At 44.1% G+C, this 25,407-nt stretch overlaps 1 protein-coding gene across 3 annotated transcripts in view; it reads right to left on the minus strand.

The window, feature by feature from the left end:
- PROX1 (prospero homeobox 1) overlaps positions 1-25,407 on the minus strand; it is a 52,464-nt gene that overhangs the window by 16,220 nt on the left and 10,837 nt on the right. For all 3 annotated transcript variants that reach the window (XM_030302543.1, XM_030302537.1, XM_030302539.1), the window contains 2 exons: positions 19,019-19,126; positions 12,457-12,651 (listed from right to left, as the gene is read on the minus strand). In XM_030302543.1, the coding sequence (XP_030158403.1) occupies positions 12,457-12,651; positions 19,019-19,126 (303 nt within the window). The remainder of the gene's footprint in view (positions 1-12,456; positions 12,652-19,018; positions 19,127-25,407) is intronic.

Below are 25,407 nucleotides of genomic sequence, written 5' to 3' on the forward strand. Positions count from 1 at the left end.
CCTGTTGGTCTCTCCTCCACAATTACCCTTTGCAAAACTAAGGATGAGCTGTATTTCAAAGCAACCTGAGGGCTTGTGAATGGCTTTGAAATTCCCTTTTCAAGAAAGGTAAATAGTTTGGAGAAGGGGAGAAACAGATTCCAGAATGGCCCCTGGGGCCTCTGGGAGCCCCCTCCACCCATGTCAACGGCTCACTGGGCTTGAGGTGACATTCACGGTGGGGAGTTTTAGGGTGGTGTCGGGGATTGGCCCTTGCCTTGGCCCTGCTGAAAGGCACTTACAGGAGTCTACATAAAAATGATCTTGTGTACCTTCAGGTCACTGACAATGATACATCTTGGAAAATCGTCTCTATATTAAAGGAAATGCAGTGGCCTTGAAACCAAAGCCTCTCATCTTCTTCTGCCTACTTCTGGTTATTTCTCGACCGTTAGAACCACTCAAACCCCCACACTTGTTCTCAGTCAACGTTATTGTCACCTTTTATGAAAAGTCACTTGTACAACCAGATTTCACTTTAAAATGTTATGGTAGCCCTCCCCCCCACCCCCAAAAAAAGAGAAGTTGGGGACTACGACCAGAGGAAGATAAAAAAAAAACACTTATCCAAACGACTTGTGTGAAGATTTGCCACCTGTCAACCACACACATGAGCACATACAAAATCCCAGTGGAAAAGACTTTCCTGATGGAGACTGTCACCATGTTGGGCATCCCTAAAAGACAAGGTGGTAGTGCCTTTGCAAAAATTACCAGCCAAGCCTAGGAAGGAAGGTAGTTGTCTGAGGGGAGGTGTTGTAGATTAAACAGAGGTTGATGCGTATCACAAATGCCAGCGGTCTGGGTCGATGTCGGGCATATAGGAAGACGTACGGGAACAGGTACACAGACAATCCCTTAGTTGTCCTGTTCTATACCATCTCCCAGAAAACCCACTTGCACGAGGGCCTCAAGGACGAATGTCCTCATTGCTTGGCTGCCCTAGCCAACACAACGAATAAAGTGAGCAGCAAGTATCACGACTAGTGCCAACTCAGTCAACAAATGTTTATGAATTTAAAAAATTAGTCCCTATAATCTCAGCGAGGGAGCTGCCACGTCTCCAAGGGCACCGCTGAGATTTAGATCTGCGAAGAGGGCCTTGGGAGAACACTGAAATGGGCACCCTAGAGATGTTCGCTGAGATAATTAAGCCACAGCAGAGCCACACGGGTGGAAGTGGCCCCACATGGACACGATCTGGATTCCTAGGGGCTCCGCAATCACTGCTTAAAGCTTTGCATCATGCCCAGGATTTATTTAGAGAATGCAGAATGTCTTTATTCTAGAATCACAGAATTTCAGAGAGAGAACAAAGCTCCGTGTTTAATCGTATCACTTTACAGGTGAGCAGAGTAGAGCCCAAAATAGACAGGTGTTACCAGAACTAGACCCTCCGATCCAGGGTTCCCTCCCCCAGACCCCATCACCCCATAGCTGCTCTTCTCATCTAGAACCCATGACTCCAGAATCCTGGAGCTGTGCCAGGCTGGTGTCACCTTTACAGCCACATTTGGGGCAGGAAGAATCACTGTCTCTTTTTAAAACCAGTTTTGCATTGACTCTTTGTCCCAATTCTGATGAGAACTCCCTCTTCCGCTCATTTGTTTGTTTGCCTATTTAGAGTCAGCGGGAAATGGCGCAACCGTGGAGCTACTGATAACGGCAACAAGGTAACTTTTACTTGGCTCTAGGAATTAATAAAAGCAAATGCTTATACGCACTTACTTTGGGCTAATATATTCGTGCGTATTCATTTAATTCTCAAGACCACTCGGTGAGATACTTGCTATCATTTCCCCCATCTTATAGATGAGGAGACTGAGGCACAGAGAGCGGGTAAGACATTTGCCAAGGTTTCAATGCTAGAGAGTGGCAGAGCTGGGTTTTGATCCCAGGAACCGGTTCCAGGATGCATGCTGTCCGTGAGACTCTACTCTATTATAATCAGTTCAGGACCACGGACATGGCAAAGACTCCCCAAAGGATTTCCTTTTTCAGATTTCAAGGTGATGCTTTTATTTATATAAAATAACACCTACTTGTAAGTAAACATTTTGTTTCCTGCCTGAGAATAATTTAGAGACCAGAGCTTTCTTGCTGTAGTTATCATTGTTATAGGCTCAAACCCAAGACTAAGGCCATATCTTCCCGATATCAAAGACTCTGATACTTTATCAACAAAAACACTGAAAACATCCAGACAGTAGGGCGGATCTGCCCATTTTTCATCTGGCTGGATATGTCCCGTGGACACATTAAGATCTGCCAGAATTCTTGCCAAGCGTCTCATAAATTGGTCTCATGGGATCATTTTAACCAAAAAGTGCTAACTGAGAAGCTACTCAAGAAATCCAACTTCCGAGGATAAACTTTTGGGACAATCAAAGCAAATCGCACTGGGTGTGTGTGAGAGAGTTATCACCAAAGCGTGGCGTGGTGGCCCACAGCTGGAATTCTGTCCCCTTGGCCAGTAACTGCACTGTCCCTCACGAAGACACAGTCATGCCAGAAGCGCATTACAGAAGGGCAGCTAAAATGATCAGGGGTGGCCCACGGACTGTATGAGATTAGACTTTTAAAAAGGATTAGAGCCCCTTAATCTGGACAGATGAAGATTAAGAGGGAGGAATGATCAAAGTCTATAAAATCAGAAAGGAAATGGAGAATATGGCTACAGTTCTGTTCACAAATCCCAGGATATCGTAACAAGGGCCATCCCTTTGGAGTTCCAGGAAAATGACTTTAAGAGCCATAAAAAGAAGATACAATTTTCACAGCAGGTAATAAATTTAGAGAATTATCATCTTGAGGAGTGGTATACTCTGAGAATGCAGTTAGGTTTGAAAAAGGCTTAAATAAACCTATGGGTGATAAAACCATAATGAGGTAATAATGGAAGGTTGGGAATGTTCTAGGGACATCCTGAGTCTTTTGAAAACGATTCCATCAATGACAGGTACCAGCCCCTCCTCACAGGCTTCCCGCCTGGGGCTGGGTGGCCTCCTGATGCGACCACCTCTCTTCCCTTCCCTTTGCCAGACAGGTTATTCCTAAAATTCCGAACGGGGCTCCGTGACTGGAAAGCTTTCGGACCTGGTACAATATGACAACTCATTCCTTGGAGGGAGTTTTCTTTATTCCTCACCAATGTCTTTGTCCTAATGTCTGTGATTCCCATAAAAATATGAACTTAATCCTGAAAACAAACAAAAAAATCTATGTTTTGCTCAAAGATAGAGACATTAAAACATCTTCTGTTGCAGTGGTTGGGGGGATAAAAACTGGTGAAACTCTCCCCTGGGGAAGCTACTCATTGTATGCTAACACAGACCAATGAATTCAAACTTAAGGGGAAATTAAACTTCCGATTATGTAGCACCTATCACAGGCCCAAGGTATTGAACTCTGAAATTTCCCGCAGTTAATAGAAAAACCCGCACACCTGAACAAATGCCATGGTTCTGTGAAATATACAGAATAAAACTTAAGAGAAAAGCTTTAGCTCCTTTCCCAAAGAGCCAAGTGTTAATCACTTTAAATATCTAATAATAGGTCATTGTTGGGGGCTGGGGAGGTTAGGGCCACGGAAGGAGGCAGGGGATTTCGGTAGGGGGTAGAAAGGGGATGAAGATTCCATTCAGAGAAAGAGAACCTTCAGACAACTGTAACATGCACAGCGAAGCATGAAGAACCTTTTCTGTACTCACGTTTTAGACTGTTTTCTAAAAATTGATAAAATGTGGCAAATGAAGGAACCAAGGGGAGGAAAGGGGTGGGGATGGAGGAGAAAGGCATTCGTCCAATAAGCAATATCTAATAACTCCTAACCCCAACCCTATCTACCTACCGTCACAGACTGGGGGCTGTCCCTGGGCATCTATTCAAATTCCAAGTTTGAAAATGTGAGTCCTCACGTTGGGGAGCCATTCCAAGTCACTGTTCACTTGGGGAATGGAAAAGTAGGAAGGTGGCAAGGGGTGGGGACGGGTTAAGGGGTAGAGTCACCCCGTTTCTCTTTGTAGCCTGCAGAGTGATTTGGGCAAGAAAGCTGGGACATCTGGAGTTCAGAAGTCGAGGAAAATGGGGAAGAACCGGGAAGATGAATACATGATCATCAGCTACACAAAAGAACGGAGCAGAAAGAAGCCTGGATTTGGGCACTCGCGTCTGGCAAGGAGGCCAGCAGCAGGGCTAATGAAGCATTTGTGGTGTGGGACGCTTGCCAGCACAACAAAGAAGATGTGCTGGGGCTCTGCACATGTGCCGGGGCCCCCAGAGCAAAATAAGGACATAATCACCATCAGTGTCACAGACCAGACTGTACACAAGGTGACAGGGGAGGGGGGGGGGCTGTAATACACACACAGGGAGGACGCGCCATGGCCCACGGCGGCTGCTGCCCTGAGGCCGGGGACGCAAGCAGTTACCCACCTCTCTGTCTCTAGCTGTCTCTCAAATCCTGAGGTCGGGCTCGGCCCCACCATTGGTGGGTGTTTCCCGTGCAACCCAAGTTACTCCTGACGGGGCAGCAGACAGCTGAAAAGCTGAAGAGAGTGTTAGACTGGTGGAAAGGGCTGAATAAAGGGAAGCAGAAGGGCGGGGGGGAACGGAAGGAGAGAGTTCTGAGGCCAACTCCCTCTGTCTTGTGCCAAGTTCTGTGCTCTCACTTTCGAGAACCTGACCCTGGCCATACCACCTGAGGTACGGTATTATCACGGACAGCCATGTTTTATGCTGTCAAGAAAAGGCAAGAGAAACGCGGGGGGGGGGGACTGAGGTGGGGGACACACACCCGCAGCGGAGGGTCCCCCTCGGCGTGAGCGCAAGAGCACCTCGCAGGCAGGAGGAAGCGGCCCCCGCCCATTTGAAATGAGGTCTCTTCAGAGGGCCCGGCACCTGCCTGTGGCTCCCGCTCGCTAAGGTGGGTGTGTTAGTACAGCTGTCTAGCTTTTAAGTGACTTTTGTCAGTTTGAAAGTGAAAGTCTGTTTGAGGAGCTGCTTGAACAATAGCCCAGAGCCCGGAAGAAGAGCTCGCAGCACAAAGGACTTAGACGACACTCGTGTCCCTTTTCACTGCCTCTAATGAAAGATTCATAAGAATAACTTTAATTTTTTATGACCCCCTTTTTGGTATGACTATATTAGTTGTGTCCACTTCCATACACAGGTTCTCTTTAAATACCCAAAGGTCCGTGCTGAAAGTTGTTCAAGGAGCCACGGGGGCAGATATCCTTACGGGTCCCTTCCTCCAGGACACACCGCTCTGCGAGACACAGAGATTTCCTTTCGAGATGGTTCCCTTCAGCCTCGACATCACTGGGAACACTACCGTGAGGTGATCTGAAAGCTTTCTAATGTGCCAATTCAACCTCTCTTCGGAAGAACAATTATATTTGTTTTTCTTGGCTTCACCCTATTTAGCAGGAACAGAAGTATAATAATCATTAATGGCCCTCCTTTGCCTTTACTTCTCAGATGGCTGTTTCCATGTTGCATCTTTATTTTGTGTCTCAGCCAAAAGCAGGCGTTGGCGGGGGTGGGGGGCGCGGGGGCACACAGACTGTGCTTGTTTTATGGCACGTTACCAAAGAGCACCCAAGACTGGCTTAAGGCAGTCACTGAAGGTGATACAATAGTTTTGAACCAGAATTATCTACTTTCAAGAACCAAAGTCCTACGCTTCCCCGAAAAGAATGTTCGCAAAAATACCTGATGCTGGCAAATTTACATGGAGAGACTTAAGAGGAATGAGCGAACGGGCACTACATTTTCTGCCCTACGGCTGCAAAGAGAACCAAACAATTACAGTGAAATAAAATCCGGGCAGTGGGAGGAAGATGAGGAAATTTGATTTAAAACACTCTCTGCCGTGTGAAAAGGGATCACCAACTTTCGAACGCGCTTTGGGCTGCTCAATGAGTCTGTTTAATCTCGACGAAATAAACAGGCTCATTTCCAAAAGGCTGTTAGAACTTCTTCAGACGTTTCATTCAGGATGGGCCCAACACAATGCTAACATCCCACCGAAAGATCCGACCACGACCGGCCGCTTGCTCTCTGCAGAGAACTTGCTTCTTTTCTCCTATTGATAACCCTTTGTGGGACGAAGAAAAAGAGCAGAGGCAAGGAGGAGTGAATGTCAGACAATAGCCATCCCTCCACGCACTGTCTCTGAACTTCCCTCATCTCTGAAGGACAATTAATTATGAAGGCCTTAGGGGTAGGTCGAAGCAAGGGAAAACCCACTGCCATCTCCGTAACGCGCCTGCCACCTCTGTGTTTGCTAAATGGCTTCTCCTGTTGGGGTACAGCCACCAAGAGAGCCAATAGATCATGGGGGGGGGGTGGCGGGGAGGGAGGAAGCAAAAGATTTTTTTTTTTTTTTGCGTCTGCCCTTGTATAATTCTATTCTCACTGTGAACTCATCCATACACAAAACACAAGGACAATTTTTTTTTTTTTTAAAGAGAGAAAAGCCACAGGGTATGTTGCAGCAGAAACGGCCTCTCAGTGGTGTGTTAAAAAGGATGGTCTTTTCACCAAATCATTTCACAGAGGCAAAACAGACAAACACAAAGGGTTGAGGCTTTTTCTCCGACATTAAATGGAGTAACTGGTAAGGTCAGACATATGATACCTAAAGACATGAATCTGTGAACTCTTGAAGTCAAAAGGCCTCTCTGTGCTGAGGAACAATCTTTCAAAGGAAATAGATCATAGAACTCCACTGAATCCGCTTTAAACTTTATGAAGCAGGAGGAGAAAAAGTTCTAAGTAGGGAAGCTTGACAGAAGAGCCTTGAACTATTTTCTGAAGGAAAGATGAGACCCTCCCTAGGCTGCCACAAAACATTTTTTTTTTCTAAAGGCTCCTCTGAACTTTGATATGTGCCAAGACACTGCCATTGAAAGCTGTATAATTATGTGCTATCGCCACTGTAGAAAATGCTTTGTTCACCCCAACAAAGGACAATAAGCAAAGTAAAGCGACGTTACACTGTATCTTTTTCTTTAAGAATGTTGAGAAAGGTCATGGAATGCTATAACTAATAAAGCTGTTGAGTAAGGAGGTTTTAAAGCTGATCTTACTGGGCTTGAATGTAACCCAATGACAAAAAAGACACAGGGAGCTAAAAATGCAATGACATTACCAAACAGATGATAAATCAATGGGCCCGCTTCATTATACTGATCAACACCTTGAATCCCGAAAGGACACACGGCGCAAAACTGAAGCTCTGGTCCGCACACAATTCCGCCTCTGCCCTACCCCCCAACCCTTCAAGCCCACCTTGAAGCCGGGCGTCTTTACCACTCTCTCCTTCACCCTTCAGGCCATCACTTCGCACAGGAATATGCTCCCAGACAGCCGTGTGTGTACGTATATTTAGAGAACATTCATTTAGTCTCTTAACAGATCAATTTGGCTTGTCAGTGGCGGGACTGGCAGGGGAAGAAGTGCTAAGAGTCTCTTTCCCTCCTCGCCACCCACCAAGGGCGTGTGTCATGTGACCATTCAAACGGCTCGGCGGCTCTGGGGCCAAAAGACTGCAACGGCAGTAAAAGGTTTTCACTCATGTGCCAGTTTTCCGAGCGATCACTCATATTTAAGTATCTATTTGGAGCGGAGGGAAGCGCTTCCTAAATCCACCTGTCCTCATTTTTCTTTAAAGAGATGACGACGTGAACGAGAGATTTCCAAACACATTAAATCTTCCTCAATGTGCGCTGTGCGGGCAGCGGGAGGGTTGGGCACGGGGGCGGGCAGGGTGGGGACGGTGTATTCAGCACGTGTATTTCCGAGTGTGTGTGCCTGGGGTAGGGGTGGAGGCGAGGGGTGCGGCTTCTTAATTTTCTCTTTCGAAGCAGAAGGCGAGGCAACCCACAAGTTGGGTCTGCGGAAGCACCCTTCTTGCCTGTCATGTGACACCCAGAAAGAAGTCGAAGCACAGGGTCTATGATGCAGCATCGACATAGACATCAGTGTCTTGGGATGGGACATCAGTGTCTTGGGATACGGTACGTACAAGCCCGCTAGTCAGCGAATCAGGCTCCCCGTTCTGTTTATTTCTAAGCCTTCCATCCCCAAACCTGGGTCTTCAGTGAGGGCAATGGAGGCCGGTCAGTGTCACAGGCACGTGCACCCTGCCCACAGACCAGTGGCTACCACCAGGAGGCCCGTGAAGGATGCTGGCTGCCCGCTGAGGGGGAAGAGCTACCCCTCTGGTACTGGAGAAGGACAGACAGCGCTCAGTGCAGCCTTGGAGACTGACAGCCATCACTACCTTCCTTCCTGCCACGGTGGGAAGGGCCACAAAAGAGTAATAAAATCCAACTCGTATGCCCCTCAAGTCAGAAGTATCAGCACGATTTAAAAACTGGGAAGGAATCCCAACCCTCCTATCCCTCCCAATTAAAAAAAAAAAAAAATGTTGGAACCTCTTCAAAGCGAAGTGCGAATGGAGCATGGAAATACATCCCATAACACCTGGAAAGACAAATTTATTGTTGCCAATCTCATTAAACGTGAGAAGTAGGAGTGAAACAAGCAGCCTGTAATTAAACCCCCCTCTCCTGCACACCTTCGCAAACTCACCTTCAGCAGCGAGGCGCCCCGCCCCGTGTGAGGTGGCCAACTTTCTTTCCTTCCTTCGGCACAAGCCGACCGCGGCGTTGGTGCCCCTCCCCCTGCAGTGCCTTCTCCCGCTTCCCCTGGGTCTTCTCAAGCTCTCACCACACTGAGCCTGAGCGCTGTGCCAAGAATCTTGGCCATTGTGTAAACTGATACAAAAGGCAGAGCAAGCTCTCCTGTCACTTAGAAGGCCCTGACTCATAAAGGCCAGGAAACGCAGGGTCTAGAGGAGGAGAGAGATTCAAGCCACTCCTCCCTCCTTGCGAGTGATAAACCTTCCCCATCTGCTTCATTTTCCTGTAGGCCAGGGGTCAGCAACCACTCTGGCCTTGAGAGCCAGGAGCAGCAGGGGCGGGAGGGGGAGGGTGCCTAGCAGTCACAGAGGTGGCACCAGCCAGCTTATGACACAGACGGAGCAGAGAGCTGAAAAAAGACAAGCAGCAGAAGAGAAAGAAGGAAGGAGAAAGTGCCAGCGAAGGAGGGAAGGCATCAGCCTCCTTCTCCCTCACCCCCGTCTCTCCCTGCCTCTACCGGTTCCCACTAGTTTAGAATTACTTTATAAACAGTATAGAGCGTTAGGCACACTAAACTTTTTCTCCTATTAATATCTCTATCATTATTCCCGCTCACGTCAAATCAGTTAATATTGGTAAGACATTTGGAAGGATGGTCAGGACGTCATCAATAAACATTAGCTATTTTGTTATTGTTAACAAACCTCTGATTGACAGATCTAAAAATGTAATCAATAAGCTGTTTTATTACTTGACCGGCTAATACTCGGTTGGGTCAAAATATTCCTTCAAATATAGACAAAACTTCAAAGTCCCTCAACCTTTGCTTCACCTTCAAAGTCCCTCAACCTTTGCTTCACCTCCGTTTAAAAATTAGAAAATGGGGGTGCCTGGGTAGCTCGGTGATTGAGCGTCCGACTCTTGATTTCAGCTCAGGTCATGGTCTTGCGGTTCCTGAGTTCGAGCCCCACATCAGGATGGAGCCTGCTTGGGATTCTCTCTCTTTCTCCCTCTCTCTGCCCCTCCCCGCTCATGCTCGCTCTCTCTCTCTCTCTCTCTCTCTCTCTCTAAAAAAAAAAAAAAAAAAAAGAAAGAAAGAAAGAAAGAAAGAAAGAAAGAAAGAAAATTAGAAAAGAAACAAGGCATCCAGTTCTCTACTTGGCCATCTTCTTCATTTGCTCCTCTTAGAGTACAGATTCACTTTGGTTGATCTTAAGAGGAGAAACTTAAATACAAAAGTCAAGCAGTGCACACAGTATGGGCTGAGATATTCAGCATGAGGTGCTGGGTCTGCTTGTGGCTCGTGGCCACGGCCCACAGTGGTAAAGCTACACTGATAAGACCAGTGGCTTTTTAAGCATCTCGCTTAAGCGCTGACCTCCGTGCACAGAAAAGAAGGGGTTGTCTTATCTGAAGCTCTAGTTAGTAAGCGCGCCAAGCTGGGAGGCTAAATTAAAAGCTATTTAGTGATCGTATGTGGTGGTGGGTAGGCCTATGGGCATACGTGTGAGGGGAGGGGGCGGGGCAGAATCCATGCTCCTGCGTTTCTTCTTACCACATTTCCGGAAAGATCCTAGTTTTTACTGAAGAAGGAAAAGACCCAGAATAGACCAAGAACTTGTCTGGAGTCACATGAGAAGTGACAGAACTGCTCCCCGGGCCCCATACTCCTTGCACTGAAGCAGTCTTAAAATAGACACTACAGATAAAGGAGAGGTGGCCGGGCTGGAAGTGGATCTGATTCACAAAGAGAGAAATATCAGATGTTAATCATATTAAAGGAGGATTTAGATGATGCTAAATGGGGCAGCTCGTTGGGTACCTCCTGATGCCAGCCGCCCCTGTTTGTGTCATTCTGGCCCTTGTGCTGTGAGCAGGGGATTAAATTCCAACCAGGTAAGGTTTAAAAAAACCCTAAAAATCCTGATGTGCCCTGTAAGGATTTGTCCTCTCGAGGATATTACACAGCAAAAATGCAGCACTCAGCGCACGAACCTTGGGCAATTCTTTTATGAAGCCTGACGCACACTGCCAAACAAATATTTGCCGTAATCAGCCGTAAAGAGTTCACTAGTGCACAGCTGAATTCTCCTTGGGTCAAGTTTAGAGCAACAGACTTACCAGAAAGGGGCAGAAAAAGACACGGAACTCTGAATAAGGTTTCCTTAAACTATTTAGCCACAGTCCTCCTCTTCAGCTTTAAAAGAAATTCTGCTAGAGTGTCCCATCAGGTTAGTCAACCAGAGCTCTCTTTCAACACACTTTAAATACAGAGACTTTAAAATGGTGAAGCAAAACAAGGAGGATCCCCACTTCTCATGTGTTCAGCCCGAGAAAAACCTTGTTCATAACACATTTGGCAAGAAGAACATTGTAGTCTAGGACGACAAAGGTAAATTGGTGGCTTCCAGTATAATGGTTCAAACTTCCAAGGGAAAACTGTGACCTCCCCAAGGCTGAGCTTCCACCTTCGGTGCCTGGTAAGCCACCATCACTGATCTGCGCTGCTAAAACCTGTGTGGGAAGGGCCCCCCAAGGGAATGGGCAGACAGGGGGGCAGGAAGGGGCGGATCCTTTCGTTGGCAAGTCTAGACCAAGATGCCCTTCTCTTCCTCTGAAGCTGCAAACTTCTGGGTGTTTCTGGGTGCCTATCTATGTGAGGAAAGCAAGACTATTAACATAAGGTTCCGGCAGGAGCAGATGTGGGAGAAAAAAAGATTCTCGTCCTCAAGATAACAACAAGAAAGGGACCGACTTTATCAGGCCACGGCCTGTCTACACTCACCATCGGGGGTTCAGCCTGCAGAACCCTTGCCACATCCCCACCTCTAACTATTGTTGCCTGAGCCAGCAGGGCTCAGCAAAATGCCTTTGTGAGGACTGGGAGATTCGCTAGTGTTGTCTCATGGAGAGTCATCATGTTGCAATGAAAAATGTTTGCTGAGGCACCACATTAGCCAGTAAAGAAACGCCTTACTCATAGCCACACATCTTTCACTGTTGCATAGCTATTGCTTTCTGGGACTCGTCTATACTGCTTTGCGTGTATCTAGAATATGCATGTCGTAGATGTGTGTGCGTGCGTGCGTGTGCGTGCGTGTGTGTGTAAGAGGGCATGAGCGACGGGCAGCTTGGTTGCGAAGCTACGCACACGCGAAATAAACACACCAGGTTCTCTCCCGAAAAGAACAAAAACGAAACAAAAACAAAAACGAAAGATGTTGATGGCTTTCATAATACGGACTTAGTAAATTCTCGTACCATTTCTTCCATAAAGGCAATACATGCTGATTAAAGTAGAAACCACAGAATCACTCCCCCATCAACCTTTCCAGATTTTTTTTAGAAAACAACTTTTGCAGCTATCCTAGCACACAGCGTATGTCAGCCCAAGCGACATGCCAAAACCTAAATAGCAAAAAACGCCTATCAGAGTGGGGACCTCTTCTCTGGAAAGGGAATCACTGTGTGGGTGGGTTCCTTGCTGCAGTTTTCTTTGAATTCTCCAGTTCCCTCTTTCTGTGGCCAATGGGTCTTCATGCAAGCAGCCAAGCTGGGGAATGGGAAAGGAAGCAGAAGTGGGTCAGCTCCCCAGGACCCGGATGGGAACCACACAGGGGGCTCCTCACTGCTGCTTTACCTCTTACCCCAGTGGGGCATGCTCTTAGGAGATAACGAGGCTGATGCCGATTTGGGGACACTGCTAAAGAAAATAAATTTCTTAAAAAAGGAAAAGGGAAATGACCAAACGATAAAGATGAGTTCCTACCTCAAAGTCATTTGCTTTATTGTAGTGCATGTTCAGAGCCCTGTACAGCTCACAGTCTCTGGTTATAGACAGCTCTTCAGTACTGGTGACTCCGTCGTTGATGGCTTGACGCGCGTACTTCTCCATCTGAATGTAGTAAAACTCACGGAAATTGCTAAACCACTTGATGAGCTGAGAGGTAATGCATCTGTTGAACTGTCAAATTTAAATGTTGAAAAGGATAAGAACATCACCATTTTCTTCATTTATTCTTTAAGCAGTCTGAAGTATTTTTAAAGATCTCCTCTCCTTCTTGCTTGGATGGGTGTGTTTTTGATTTCACCAAAATGGTGGCAAGAGGGGTGAAAGCAGTAATACGTTCATAAGATATCATAAAACCCGTCAACAATGGAAACCACTCCCCAATCCTCCACATTTCAAATGGAAAACTTGCATTCTAAATCTGATTTTCTGTAAGCTGAAGATCTTATTTTAAACATCGTTCTTCAGCTTTCAGTGGAACAAACTGTATGTGTGTACTTCTTATGGAAATTCATTCAAACCACAAAACCCTGGGAAGAGTTGTTACTTTCAAGTACAGCCTCCCCTGCTTTTCAAAAGTTCATGTTCCGCCATTTTGCTTTTACGAAAAGGCCTACATTAGTGCCTGGTTTCGTTAATAGAAAGAAATCCAAAGAGGATTTTTGCTTCTCAGAAAGAAAGCGAGAAGGGAAAATAGCATTCAGCATTGGTTTTGCAGCGAGCCATTATGGAGGCAGCATGCACCCCCAGCACCAAGAGTGGCTCCACCAAGCTCCTTCCCCAGGAACGAGGCTCAGCATCAAGCCGCCATAGCTTTGAACTGTGTCTGTGAGCATCTGTGCTTTATTTGATTTATTTTGTGCATCTGTTATCGAGATGTGTCCTAGGGTATCAGAAAAGTCTAAGAGAGGTTATTTTTTGGGTCTGGGAATGCTCAACATTTCCCCCATATAAATTAATGGTAATTGCTTCTTTGCTTTATGCCATTTCGGCTTATGAAAAGTTTCATAGGAACGCTCTACTTTTGGATAGCGGGGGAAACCTGTACCAGAGATGGTGAGCCACGTGACTTCACCACCAGCATGATTTCTCTTTTTAATGAGAATTTGTGTCATCACATGACAGCCCCGTACAATGCTGGAAAACAGCTTTCGTGCAAAAGGGGAGGAAGCTGGCATTTGCTTATTTTTTGGCAAATGGGTGATCCCCATGGCCATCCAGCTCTGATTCCACTTTATGTTCGCACACGGCACTCACGTCCGGTCCTGTCTGGTCAGACCGCCATGCCTGCTTGCACACTTCCCATGGCCAGCATCGGATAAGACCCACGCCCCTTTCCGTTGGCGTCTATGCCGTTTGGAAGGTGTGGTTAAGACGCAGTACGCAGATGGCATAGGCAGAAACTATATTGCGTTTTTTTTTTAAATGCCAAGTTACCATAACATGATTAGGCTTTACAACTTTGTTTACCAAGGTTCCCTGATGACCTTTTAAATGAAGATGTCTTCCTGGATTCACTGCAAATGATACCATTCTTATTGACAAACCTCTGTTCACGTAAAGGACAGATGCGTCTCAACTTGCCAAGTCAAAACCAATAAATCCATAGCTTTATATCAGGCGGGCTGACAGACAACCCCCTGCCTTTTGTCATTACAGGCATTCCCTTCCCGGGGCCCCCAGAAAAAGATGTACATTCATCAAAAATCAACAAAGACCACTTATCAAACACTGGCCATGAGAACATCCAGACTCCAACAGGATGACAGCGAAAGTGTGTATTGGGGCTGTAATTACTACACAGAAAGTTGTTCCTATACTAGCAAAGATAATAAATGAATGAAAATTTATGGCAGAGAATGGACGTAACAAGGAAACAGAAGCAGGGAGACTGGTGTTTCTCCCAAAAGGCCAACTTGCATCATAATTGCCATGGAGTTGCAAGGGCCCTTACAGATAATTGACCAGAAAATGATTAAGTCATCAGCAAATCGCTTCTGCTTGCAAGAGTTCAAACATGTACTTAACCTATCCAAGAATTATATTTTCACTCTGTGTGTCTGCTCTGTCTCTATTCAGCCTTGCGGGGAACCCGATTAAAAAGACAACTGAAGGACCCCCCTTATCTGATCTTCTGGTTGCCGATTTCAATAGAACTTAAACCCATTACGATTTGCTGAACTTGGAGTTCTTTCCATTTTATCTCAGCAGTAAAATACACTGTCCAAATTTCCAGACACTGAGATAAGGACTACAGGCCCCCGTGACGGCTTACTGTTCCTTTTTAATTCTTTTAGAATAAGAAACAAAACATTACAAAATGATAGCAGGCTGTGCACTGGGGAATGAAAATTGCTTTGACATGGAGATTAGGCTTCTGCATTGTTACAAGACATTGTCTCCTATGGACAAGAGTACTGTAGAGGAAAAAAATAGAAGGGTGTTTTTTTTCTAGAATGGTCATGAATGACCTAATGGGGGAGGACAAAAAAGTAAGTGCACTTGCCATTATTTAGGAATGGGACATAAAGGGAGATTTAAAGCTTATTGTTAGAGAATGGAAATACCAGAGAGAAAGAATGGGCAAAAACAACAGACTCCCCCGACATAAGACAAGTGAAATGACCATCACAACAGCTTGAAGAACAGGGCTTCCCTCCACTAGAAGTGAACTGAAATTCGTTCTGTTTTAGTTGCTGGTGAAAAGCGAAGGCAGGCCCCCTCTTTTCCAGATATTCACGTTGGGGGAGAAAAAGTGTTAAACTTTAAAGAGTTAATTTCCCCCCCGGTTCCGTAGTGGCTTACAAGAAAAGGATCAATTGTTCTATAAAGGAGACCTCTGTCGTGTGTTAATGTGTTACTGCAAAAACTAATCGCTACAATAAAGAGGCTGTGTTTCCACAGTGTGTGAGTCTCTGTGACTTTGATTAATGCTTCCCACGGGACATCTCAGCCTCAATATGGGCTGAAGAAACTTCCTAAATATTCAATGAGCATGGTCAAAAGATGTATAAAACAAATCAATCTGACACCTTAATCTGGCTAGGCAGCAGTTGACTCAAGGGGTGGAGGGAATGAGATACATCATTTAACACTGCCGGCGTGAAAAGCTGTGAGCGTCTGTTCTTCAAAGCTAAAATGGCACCGGATCTGTTGTCCTTAGTGGTCTAAGAGTTATTAGTTGATACATTAAAATCAGCACTCGGGAGCGCACAGGAAGATGGTGGGGCCCATTGCTCTCTGGCACGTCTCTCCCATTTGCCCCTTTGCTCTTCCCAAAGGCTGGGCTTTTCGTCTGGCTAAATGTCATGGTGAGGGAGTGAAGTTGGAGTCCGTGAGAACGTGGAACTCTGTTTCGATTCTGACTCGAGGAATGAGACCAAGTCAGCCTTGGCTTCATCCTTCCTCGGTATCAGCCCTGTAGGACTCTCACCAAGCCAGCGTCTGAACTGTAGGAGGTTTTCCTCCACCTCTCTCTTTGCAAAGCAATTTAAAAGCATTCACCTAGCCTGCCCAAACGGAAGTCGCTAGTGGAGAGTGAAGCACTGTATCCATTGCTAAGGCAAAATGCAAGGGAGGGTGGATCACTCTGGCTGGGCTCACCTTCTGGAGCTGATCAGAGGATTCACTTGGTCTAGCGCGATCTTCCAACTGTGTCTTTGATGACACCTAGGCTGAGCTTCACTCATGACACAAAATATTTTCTACTGGTGTTGTTTCTTCTGTGTTTTTGTGTTTGTGTTTTTTTCACTTGCGGAGGTAACTCCTGATCCCCATTTGAAATGCAATGACTTTTATGGTTTGGAAAGGCACATTTTGCTAGGATTAGGAATTTTCATCTAAGTAGATGAATGCAGCCACAATCAAGTGTAGGCTTGTGTGATTGTGACAAGTACTGCTTGGTCCACAGACACATGAGCGTGTCTTTCTCAAGATGGGTGATGCCGAGTGTCACTTCCGATAACTCCTAAGGTGCTTCCTCTAATTTCTAGGGGGTCTCTTAATTCTGTAGCGGTTTTCTTGCATCTAAACTTTGTCATATATAGAGGAAACATCTAGTTATTTCAGTCTTGCAAATAAGAATCCACCTTTATGTGTCTATATCTAGAAATAGGTACGTGTGTATATATAGATACACATACACCTAACATAACATAATAATATCATATGACATCAAATCAAATTCTGGATTTTCCTTAATATTAAAAAATCCAAGAATGCTCTGCCATTGTTTTCTACAAAGTTTCTGGAACACCATGCCTAGAGTATCCTTCACTTTCTATGCATGCCTTTCCAATATCATCAGCATAAGCCCAGGGAATACAAATTCATTTATTACTAGCCAAAGAAAAAACATAATTAGCAAAGTTAAAAATGTATAATTCATTCCAAAAATAAAAGAGAAGTGACCTTTGGTGATTTTCTGCTATGCATTATATGCCCTACTGTTTCCCCTCCATTAGAGTGGATAATTGGGAATTAACTAGACTCAAGTATACTTTAACAGCCTTCTCTCCCAGTATGGATGGAGTATGGATAGAATCTATAATGTGAATATTAGTGCTTTTTTAAATAAAATATTCACCCCAGTATTTAATTGTTGTTTACATAGTGATTATTTGCAAAGCTGAATTACTAGTTGTATTCTAAAGGAATGGGAACAATTTCATGTCAGTTTACACTGCAGAGTATTTATAAAGATTACAGATTAACTACTACAGATTAATAATCTCCCCCATCCTTGCCCTTCTCCCACCCCCCCCCCCATACACACATGCTTGCGTGTGAGGAAGTTTCTAATATTTACATCTACTACTGGATAGTGTTGCTGGCTCAGAATGGCTGCTTTCCACCCTCCAGGTGGCTGCAATTCAATGGTAGGCAAGGGATCCCTATGTGTACGGTTTGTAAAGCTCTCTGGCCTCCTTGTGATACAAAGCGCTATCTAAATAACATAAGGTATTGCCATTATTATATCACAACACTGCAGATCATTGCACTAAGAGGAGTGGAGGAGGTAACATGGGCACCTACACGCACACACACACACACACACACACACACACACGTGTGCAGTCACACTTTCTCCCTCTCCTCCATGTCCTTCTGTCCTCGAACTAGTGTTGAGCGGACCCCGTGACAGAAGTCTGCCGGGTTCCACTAGGCTCCGGAAGCTGTCTGGTCTTCAACCAGTTGACAAATTCCCTCCATGGTCTCTGTTTCAGATGGTCCCTCACAAAGTCCAGACCCTTTCCCCGGCCTGCTGTGTCGCTCAGCCTTTTCTGCGCTTTAATGATCCTCAACCAGCCATTCAAGTTACTGCCTTTCTGTGCCTTCCCATCCAGCCCAGTCTGCTGGCCCCGAGTGGGGAGAAAACATGCCTTCCACTTAAGGAGCTCCGCCAGGGGAGGAGAAAGATAAAAGGCTGAAGTTTATACACAATTCAAAAGCTAACAGGAGGGAAAACAGAACTTTTCTTAGGAGGCCAAATAAAACATCAGCAAAGGAAACTAAAATGAGTTGGCCAGCAAAGGGGGCCGATGCAGCAAACTGGGCATCGGGCACAGAACACACCACGCGGAGGGAGCGGAGGAACAACAAGCGTGTTCTGGCAGCTCCTGAGTTCTCAGCGGCAGAAAGAAGAACTTGTACATATGGGGGGTGGGCAGCAGAGGGCGGGGAAAGCGCCCAACCCCAATAAACTAATCTCAGCTAATGTAATGTTTATCAAGTCCCTCAGATAATGATACCATGCGTGTCATTATCATCATCAAAACCCAATCTATGTTTTAAAAAGTTGCAGATGATTAACACAACATCAAGTTGTTGCAAACAATTACTTAAAACCCACACACAGACACAGACGCGCGCGCGCACACACACGCACACAGAACCAGGAGGTCCCCATATTCTGTAGAATGAGGGAGGCTGCAGCTGTAGGCCGACAGCTTTCATATCCTCATTTGAATAATGTGTCCTGAATCTGTCACTTTATTCATTCTCCTTATGCTCAGTGTACTCCACATCAACAACAAATTAAGTTGTAAATAAGAGACAATCATCACTTTTGTTTTTAAGCAGCTACTGCATAGAGAATTTCAATGTACGCTCCTTCCGACAGGGGGGAAAAGACGTGCTAGAGTTTGCTTTCATAAGCACAAATATGGGGAAACCAACAGAAACGAAAACAGAAACAGTTTACTGTTGCTCAGGGGAGGAGAAAAAAAAAAACAACATTCTCTAAAGCACACCCATCCAGGACTAGCTGCGATTTCTTCCAAGGAGTTACTAAGACATATAAAGACAAGAGGCGAAGTTTCACGGATCACACTGGAGACCCATGTGACGTCATACCAGTCTTTTGGTCGTAAGGGCGTCTTTGCCCAGTTCAGCTTTAGACGAAACTGCAAGAGCATTAAATCAATTATAACACAGGTGTATTCGTGAATTGTTTTCACACTCATCTCCATTAACTTCCAAGAGTTCAAATCACTACCACATGCACAGAAATGTAAAAATTACTAATGAAAAACGTCCTTACCTTTACATCGGAGAAGTACGTCTTCAGCATATTTGAGCTGGGATAACGGGTATAAAAGAACATGAGCTTTGCTTTTTTCAAGTGATTGGGTGACAATCCTTCCTGCATGTAGGATGCATTTGGTTAAGGAAAACATTTCTTTAAACACAAGCACCTACCACCCCCATCCCCCCCCCCCCAAAAAAAAAAAAAAACAATCTGGAGGCCCATCACAAAGCTGTGGGAATTCTGAAAGGTACAAGGCACTGGCCAGGAAATCCCTCACTACTTTGCTGCACTTGCTCAAAATGACCATTGTGTGTTAGCAAATGCCAAAGGTAATGGTGAGGATGCACAATGTAGTTGCAGAATCTTGGCTACTCCGTGGTGAGGATGGCAAAACATTGCCCTGTTGGAGGTCCTTACGCTGCGTATATGTTCACTTGTTGCTAAGGAGACAAATGTACCCAACGTGTATCCTACAACTCTTATCGTGACAAGTTTTTTCCTTCTTTGCAGTCGCAGTTCTGTTTGCTCTTCTCCCCACACTCTGCAGTTGACAGCAAATTATTATCCTAATGTGCGTGAAAATATAAAACGCATTATTTTGAACACTATCAGGCAAGCTTCACATTTTACCTTTTAGTGCTAATCTAATGGGGCATTTTGACTCACTTTCTTCCTATCTTACTATTATACCCTTTTAATTGTTTCCTTTTAAATAATAGCTAAAACTTGGGAGGGGTAGTTTTGGCACAGAGAGAGCAGGGAGGGGGTGTCGCTTTTGTTAAAGCAACGATCCAAAACCAAATACGATTTGCCTCTCCTGGATTTATAGTTAACTCCTTTGAGAGTGGCACAGTGGTTGGGGCTAACAAATCAATAAATGCGGGTTAGCAGATCAATAAATGGCCACTTACCCAAAATAAGAAGGCCTATTTATCTGGAAACATCATTACCTTTTAGATCTGTAAACAGCAGCAACTAAAACAGTTCCCAAGAGAATGTGAGGCTAACCATAACAATCCAGGCTTCCTGATTCTCCCCCAGATTCTTGGCACTCCTCAGCAGACTCGGAGCTGGGATGGCTCTGGTCACATCTGTGCCGCAGCCTGGCCCTGCCATTTCCTCAGCAAATTAATGGCTTTATAATTTATCAGAAATGAAGATGCACGTGGAGAAAATCAATGTGGTCCCCCACAAGGTCAATTAAGGGTCCTTCCTAGAAGCTTCTCTAAGGATTTTCTCTTAAAAGAGAGTCTGGGAAAAATAAGAAAAGAAAATATGCACGTGTGTGTGTGTGTGTGTGTGTGTGTGTGTACGCACGCACACACACACACACACGTTTTACTACCCAACAAAAATGCCACACCTTGTGAAAAAAAGGTCAAATAAAGACACATATTTAGGAAAAGTCAAGGTTTCTAAATGACCTCCATCAAGAACAGCGTGACCAATCTTAGGAAGACAGAGAAACCAGGAGGTGAGTAGAGAAGCATAATCAAATTAATACCGATAAGCTCTTGACTACTTATAACAGGGCGTTTAACCAACTATTCTGCAGAGGATTTGATCAATTAGCATCCCCTTTAACATCACGCAATTTTTAAAAGATCACCTTGGTTTGCAAAGAGAAAAGTGAGATATTGTGCTTCCCCCTACCCTCGCCAGGAATAAACACTGAAGGAAGAAATTTTGATTTTATATCTGTACGCCAAAGCAGCTTAACCGAACTTGTGTTTTTGTTTCAGATCCTTAATGATCACAAAGACGATAATTTATGACTGACATACTTCTTGTGCCAAGGAAAGAGCTGAAAGGCCCTCCAGTAACCTCCATTAGACAGATAGACACGGCTAAAGGAACCCAGCGCACTTCAGGACCATCTGTCCAAATGGATAAGTGAAATAATAGTTTGCAAGCTGTCTCCTATTGCCTCATGATAAGAGTTTTAGGCAAGTCCAAACTTCAGCAAACAGCCTCAGATCTGGGTTCTAATCTTTTCTAAAGACGGTGAGATTAAAAAACCACCTTGCACACTGCAATTATTCGCCGGGAGAAGTAACAGATTTTTAAAAATTTGGTTTCCTACAAAACAGACTGTTCTGCCGTGGTCCTCAGTGATAGAGCTACCAAAAACTCGCTGACACTTCCAATACACTTAAATGATGCTCAGAGGTATTCGTTCTTTTTATTTAAAAAAACAAAACAAAACAAAACAAACTCTCCATCTTATTTTGATCAGGACTTAGGGGCTTTTTATTTCATGAAAAAATTATTCTAATTTGGGTTTCTCAAGCCCGTTTTGCTTTGAAATGCTTCCTGTCGGTAATACTTAGAATTGATCAGTTGAAATGGAACACAGAATAAATCTGTATCTCTTGCTCATCGTGTAATTAAGATAAAATTCCCATAAAATATATGTTTCTAATAAACTATTAAAAATAGCTAATGAAACATTTAAAAGCCAACAGTTAGATAATCCTTTTTTTCCTCCTCAAAATAAATCTGAACTGACCAATTGGTTAATTTCCCTTTTAAGTGCTTGTGCTGAAAAGCAACTGTTCTTCCAAGAAAGCACTAGCTGTTTCCAGGATACTTACACACGCACAATGACTCATGATGGAATAGATTCAGTAAACATACAGCTGTACTGAACACGAGCTAAGCTCCATTCAAGGCCAGGAAAGAAAATGAGCACAAATAAATATTAAGGAGGTAAGGGGGGGTGGGGGGAGGGGGATGGAACGCAAACCAGATCTGTCCCGGCAGCTCATGTGGCTTTGCCTCAATTCTCTTAGCCATAGCTTTGTGAAGACAGATGACATTCAATTCTATGTGTAATGCAAAATAGACAATAACTGCTGAAACTTGAGACAGCTGCCAGGTGTAAAAAAAAAAAAAAAAAAAAAAAAAAAGAAGAAGAAAGAAAGAGAAAAAGGAAAAGGGGGGGAAGAAAAGATGATAAATCCATAAATTAATGAAAGACATCTGCTCAGGAATATAAAAGATCAGAGAAGGAGAGTACTGTGGCTGAACCTGAAGCGGTGTTCAAACAACCTGAGAATCTGAGTGTTGTCTGTTTACCAAGCACAGGATAACCTTACCTAAACAGCAGTGGCAGGGGAGGAACAGAGGCAGCAAAAAAAAAGGCAAGTGCAAGAATATGTTGTGAAGACTGGAGGAAGCGAATTCTTCCCCCCCTCCCCGCCCCCATGGAACCCTGAATTGTGGTTAGAGATTTTACAGGCTGCAGTGTTCCCACCAAATTGGATTGGGGCTCCTTACTTACATTTTCCAAAGTGCTCTGAAACCCAAAGAATTTTAGCTTTCTCTGTATGCTCTGATTTGTTGTTTCTAAGAGATTTTTCCCTTGAATGGGGAGAAAAGATCTAGCCTGTCTCATTTAATGAAAGTGATAGAACAAATTGTTTCTCCATCAAGGGGATCAGCACATGAAGGTGTGTCATTTGTGGAAATTAAAAGAAATGTTTTTGACTTAATAATTTGGGTGGGGGTAGGAACCTAGAGTCTCTCAGTCTGAAAATAAATGTTTTCCCCATAGCTAATACAGCTAATAGAATTACTATGGCCCCACAAGACTTCTAAAAAGGTCTATGGATTATTTCACATTTTAGAAATTCATTTTTAGGGGCGCCTGGGTGGCTCAGTAGGTTAAGTGGCCAACTTCGGCTCAGGTCATGATCTCATGGTCAGTGAGTTCGAGCCCCGCGTCGGGCTCTGTGCTGACAGCTCAGAGTCTGGAGCCTGTCTCAGATTCTGTGTCTCCCTCTCTCTGACCCTCCCCTGTTCATGCTCTGTCTCTCTCTGCCTCAAAAATAAATAAATGTTAAAAAAATTAAAAAAAAAAAAAAAAAGAAATTCATTTTTAATCCATGTTTCCCAGTTGGATTTTAGTTTCAAATTACCAATTTCCCTTTCTAAACTTTACGTATTTTAAACATTCTCCCTAAAAGTCAAGTAGGAAACACTGGCTGTCACAGAGAACAGACTCAGTTTCTTCACCTGCACATCTTAAGGGCTTCTAATACTCCTCTTGTCCTTTAATTGGGTGTATGCAAATGTCCGAGGCCTGAACAAGGCTATTTTTCTTGAGATGCAAAGAGGGTGAATGATGAGGAACATCATGAAGAAAAACAATTGGCTGGCTGTTTCTTTTGGAATTTGAATAAAACTTAATATTTGATTAAATAGATTCATTTGCAAAGATACTGAACACATTTTTTCACATCCAAGACGTGAGCGAGCTCCTGGAGCAGGTGCACGGACATTGAGTTTACTGTGCACACATTCACTATTGCCTTCCTATTAGAAAGGATAACGAGATAGTGCTTTTATATAGATTATATATGCTTAATGTGCTGAACCTAGAATGGATTTATCTGATAAGCTGGTATTCTTCATAGTTCTTATCTTGGCTACTTTGTTCAAAGACACAGATGATGCCCTTTGGGGTGTGAAAGAATCATTCCTTAAGCACTAAATCATTCATTTCTACTTGGAAAGCTATGGCTACAAATAAAAATATAATAATGACAATCGTAGAGGTATCATTTCATCCCATTTCTACTCATGTTATTGAATTTTTTCCTAGGAGTAACTGTACCACCTGAAACTGAAGTAGACACCACTCGCTATGATTCCCAGAGACTTCTTTAAACTAAAAGCTTGAGAATTTTGCCTACGACGCCATCAGATAAATCAAGGGAAGGACCCATTGCCATTCCAGGATGGAGAGAGGAGAAAAGTGGATCCAGTCTCCCAACAAACACTCAGATCCTCACTGGCTTCAGAATCATGCGGATTATAGAAAGAGAAGCCAGCCCATCTTCTTCCTGAGAAATAATAATATATCAATGAGATAAATGGTTAAAAGTATGGCATAATCAAGGGGAAAGAAACAGGAAGAGGGTCAATGGCCAGAAGGTGGAAAATGTAATCATTAACTCCAACAAGAGGCCAAAATTATTTCGCTTCATGAAAGAAACAGTTCCAGGTGTAAGCAACGTTTCACAGGAACACAGGTGTTTCCAAACCATCACTGTTCCACAGACTCTTACATTGGGAGGAGAGGGAAGTTATTCAGCTGAAGAAGCAACTATATTCTCGTTAAATCCTTTGATATGTATGGAAATAAAAGGAACTTCTTTCAATTCAAATCCTCTAAATTCCTCAGGGGATTTAGAGAGAGCGTGACACAATGAAAGTAGCCAACACTTAAAGCAATCTAAAAGATTTCTTTCCTAGAAGACCCAACTTACTTATAAAAAAAAAAGCACAGGCATAATTATCTGGTGACAATGAAAAGTCTAATAAACACACACACACACACACACATACACACAAACACAACCCATAAACTGGTTAAAGAGTTTTTAGTCTGCACTTAGGGCACTTTGAAATCTGGTTTCAAATGTTCCTCGAAACAGGTATGTCCCTTCCTCTGCGTGTGTGTGTGTGTGTGTGTGTGTGTGTGTGTGTGTGTGTGTAGGAGACAGAGAGAGAGAGAGAGAGAGAGAGAGAAACAACCCACCATGATGACTACTACCTTCAAACTGGAGACGTCTGAGAGCAACAGGGTCTAGCCCTGGACATCATCAGCCTTGTATGAGCCTCAGAAGATGCTCTTCCTGCCAAGGGTGAAAAACCATTCAAGACACTGCATCTTCTTCCTTCGCCTTTCTCATCACCAACACTACATTACAATCATTTTGACCAATGTTTATTGCCTGTTTATCACGAGCAAGGCATGGTGCCTGGCGCAGCTTTGGTTCATGGCTGGTAGATTAAAGTTTAGGTCTTTGGAAGGTAGAAGTTAAATCCGCAACCAAATCAAGACTCGATTTCTATTTATATGTCTAAGTCCTCAACATCTTTATGTTCCTTCCTCTCATGACATTATTCTCTTCTTCCTCACTATGGAAAGAGACTGTGTTTCACTGCCCTAAGTGGGTCTCATTATTTGTGGCTCTCATTCACCTTATCAAAAATCTCCACAACTCTTCTGAGAGCTGGTTTGAAGGACGGCCTTCACTACATAGGAAAATGTATTTCCACCATAGCTGGGGCTTTGCACTTATGTGGCAGCCTCTGGAGTGGGCTTAGATACTAAAATGTCAATCTCCAGTCATCAGGACAATTGCTCAAAATCCTCAGTTTAGCAACAGCCAACTTAATTGCTAAATTTTATATCCATCTGGCAGTTTATTATAAAAGAAACACGCCTCTACGTGCCCCCAAATGCTACCATTTTACTACCCCTACCCCAAACACCAACAACCACAAGATTTTTAAAAATTTACTGAAAGGACCGATTTACAGAGAGAAAGAAAAAAAATCAGTTAAAAATAGCTGGAGTTCAGGAGGGGTCTAATAAAACCTATAACTGG

The sequence above is a fragment of the Lynx canadensis genome, chromosome F1 (genome assembly GCF_007474595.2).
Source record: "Lynx canadensis isolate LIC74 chromosome F1, mLynCan4.pri.v2, whole genome shotgun sequence".
Lineage (NCBI taxonomy): Eukaryota > Metazoa > Chordata > Mammalia > Carnivora > Felidae > Lynx > Lynx canadensis.